This window comes from Tiliqua scincoides, chromosome 5 (genome assembly GCF_035046505.1).
Source record: "Tiliqua scincoides isolate rTilSci1 chromosome 5, rTilSci1.hap2, whole genome shotgun sequence".
Taxonomy (NCBI): domain Eukaryota; kingdom Metazoa; phylum Chordata; class Lepidosauria; order Squamata; family Scincidae; genus Tiliqua; species Tiliqua scincoides.
Genome location: NC_089825.1, coordinates 107,601,228 through 107,603,812, shown reverse-complemented (window position 1 = coordinate 107,603,812; position 2,585 = coordinate 107,601,228). Strand labels below are relative to the sequence as shown.

Below are 2,585 nucleotides of genomic sequence, written 5' to 3'. Positions count from 1 at the left end.
ATCAGCAGGGGATCTGTTCCAGGATCCTGATGGAAAGGACTGATTTCTGTGAATATCACTGAGCAAGGCTTTGTACCATGAAAAAGAATTTGAGGAGGTTGAGGATTGTTTCACAGCATCACTCCTGATACAACAGGCGTTTCTTCGCAGAGTGGATCATACTACTCATTGCATGGTCCTTTGTCTTAAATTGTCCAAACTCAAGAAATTCTCCATTACATGACACAATTGGCTTTAATAGAATTTGCTTTATCCTCCCACAGACAGCATGGAGTTTCCTGTTGCAGATGGAAGACCCAATCTTACCTCCATCTCTGATTTTCTGCTCCTGGAATTTTCAGCGGTCCGAGTAATACAGATTTTGCATTTCTTTGTGTTCCTAGCTTTGTACTTGATAACCATGATTGGAAATCTTCTCATCGTTGTTTTAGTAGTCCTTGATCATCACCTGCACACCCCTATGTACTTCTTCCTGATGAACTTAGCCCTGATGGACATGGGCACCATTTCGATCACTGTACCTAAATCCATGACTAATTCACTCATGAACAGCAGAACCATTTCTTATTCTGGGTGTGTTGCTCAAACATTCTTTTTTGTCTTCTTTAGAGGATCGGATTTTGCCCTCCTGACCATCATGGCACACGATCGGTATGTTGCCATCTGCAATCCACTACAATATGAAGCTATTATGAACAAAGGAGCTTGCACTCAGATGGCAGTGAGTGCATGGATTTGTGGTGTCCTTTATGCTGTTATGCACACGTATGGCACCTTCATAATTACTTTTTGCTCGAACGTTGTTGATCAGTTCTTCTGTGAAATCCCAAAGTTAATCAGACTCTCTTGCACCAGCTTCTACTTTGTTGAAGTTGGGGTTCTTGTGCTTAGTTGTAGTGTGGTGTTTGGATGTTTTGCCTTCATCATTACAACTTACGTGTCAATCTTCACTGCAGTGCTCAGAATTGCTTCTGCACAGGGACATCAGAAAGCCCTTTCCACTTGCATTCCTCACCTCACTTTTGTCTCTTTGCTTGTATTCCTTGGACTCTTTGTCTATGCAATGCCTTCCAGTAATAATTCATCTGGCCTGAATCTTGTTATTTCTGTCATATATACCACTTTACCTTCTATGCTGAACCCATTCATTTACAGCATGAGAAATAAAGAGATTCGAGCTGCATTGTGGAAGTTTCTACATCAGAGTAGTTTTCCTAACAGGATTCCAAGATTGTTGTGAGTGTAACCTTCTTCTTTAATGGAATAGTGGGAAAAGGTTATATGAAAATGATAGTTGCCAAATATACGCAGGTTGTCCTCTCTCTTTACCTGAATTTGCCTCACTCTATTGCAGAGATCAGCCAGGATTCCTGACAAAGAAGCAGACATTCTTGTTGGACTTTCTTTGTGCTGTACACACATACATCATTATTGTTGTTATTACACAATTTATTTATGTAATCTTTGCACTTCACATGGTTCTTCACTGAGTAATGTCACAATATCCTCTAATGTTTAGGAAATCTATTATTTAGGTGGGAAGGGAAGGAAGATTCTCTAGAAAATACTTGCAAAATATTTTGCAGAGAAGGTCGATCAGATTCGGCATGACTTGGACGCCGCTGTGGGCATGTCTAGTGATGTCCCCGGGGCACCTGTCTTTCCTGCTATTTGGGATTCTTTTCAGCTTGTAGAGCCTGAGGATGTGGACTGGATTCTCTGGAGTGTGAGACCTGCTGCTTGCCCACTCGACCTGTGCCCAGCATGGTTATTTAGGGCTGCCCGGGAAGGGCTGGCCAAGTGGACGGGGAGGGTGGTGAATTCATCTCTGAGGGAGGGGGTGCTCCCGCCTGCCTTGAAGCAGGTGATGGTTCACCCCCTCCTGAAGAAGCCCTCCCTGGATCCCACTAATTTAAACAACTTTTGGCCGGTCTCAAATATCCCATTCCTGGGCAAGGTGATTGAGTGGGTGGTGGCGTCCCAGCTTCAGAGGGTACTGGAGGAAACGGATTATCTGGACCCATTCCAATCTGGCTTCAGGCCGGGGTTTGGGACGGAGACTGCCTTGGTCACCTTGGTGGATGACCTTCGCCAGGGGATGGACAGGGGGAGTGCAACCCTGTTAGTCCTGCTGGACCTCTCGGTGGCTTTCGACACCATCGACCATGGTGTCCTTCTGGGTTGGCTGGCCAGGTTGGGGCTTGGAGGCACTGTTTTGAAGTGGTTCCGCTCCTTCCTGGCTGACAGATCCCAGAAGGTGGTGCTCGGCGACGCATGTTCGGCACCCCGACCTCTTAGGTTTGGGGTGCCGCAGGGTTCCATCTTATTCCCCATGCTTTTTAACATCTACATAAAGCCGCTGGGAGAGGTCATCCGGGGGTTTGGAGTGGGTTGCCATCAGTATGCTGATGACGCCCAGCTTTATCTCTCCTTTCCCCCTGATTCTGAGGAGGTGATTGGGGTCCTGGATCGCTGTCTGGAGGCAGTTAGGGGCTGGATGTGGACGAACAAGCTGAAATTAAATCTGGATAAGACAGAGGTGCTCTTGGTTCGGAAATCCACAGCGTGGGTACTGGACTATCGTC

The 2,585-nt window shown here is 46.2% G+C and overlaps 1 protein-coding gene across 1 annotated transcript; it reads left to right on the top strand.

The window, feature by feature from the left end:
• The first annotated feature begins 268 nt into the window (after positions 1 to 268).
• LOC136653022 (olfactory receptor 14I1-like) lies at positions 269 to 1,240 on the top strand. The gene has a single exon (XM_066629947.1). It carries the CDS (start codon positions 269 to 271, stop codon positions 1,238 to 1,240), a length of 972 nt encoding a protein of 323 aa, XP_066486044.1.
• Positions 1,241 to 2,585: the final 1,345 nt, after the last annotated feature.

Excerpts from the sequence above, each read along its gene's own strand:
- LOC136653022 (XM_066629947.1), top strand. The coding sequence starts at position 269 with ATGGAGTTTCCTGTTGCAGATGGAAGACCCAATCTTACCTCCATCTCT.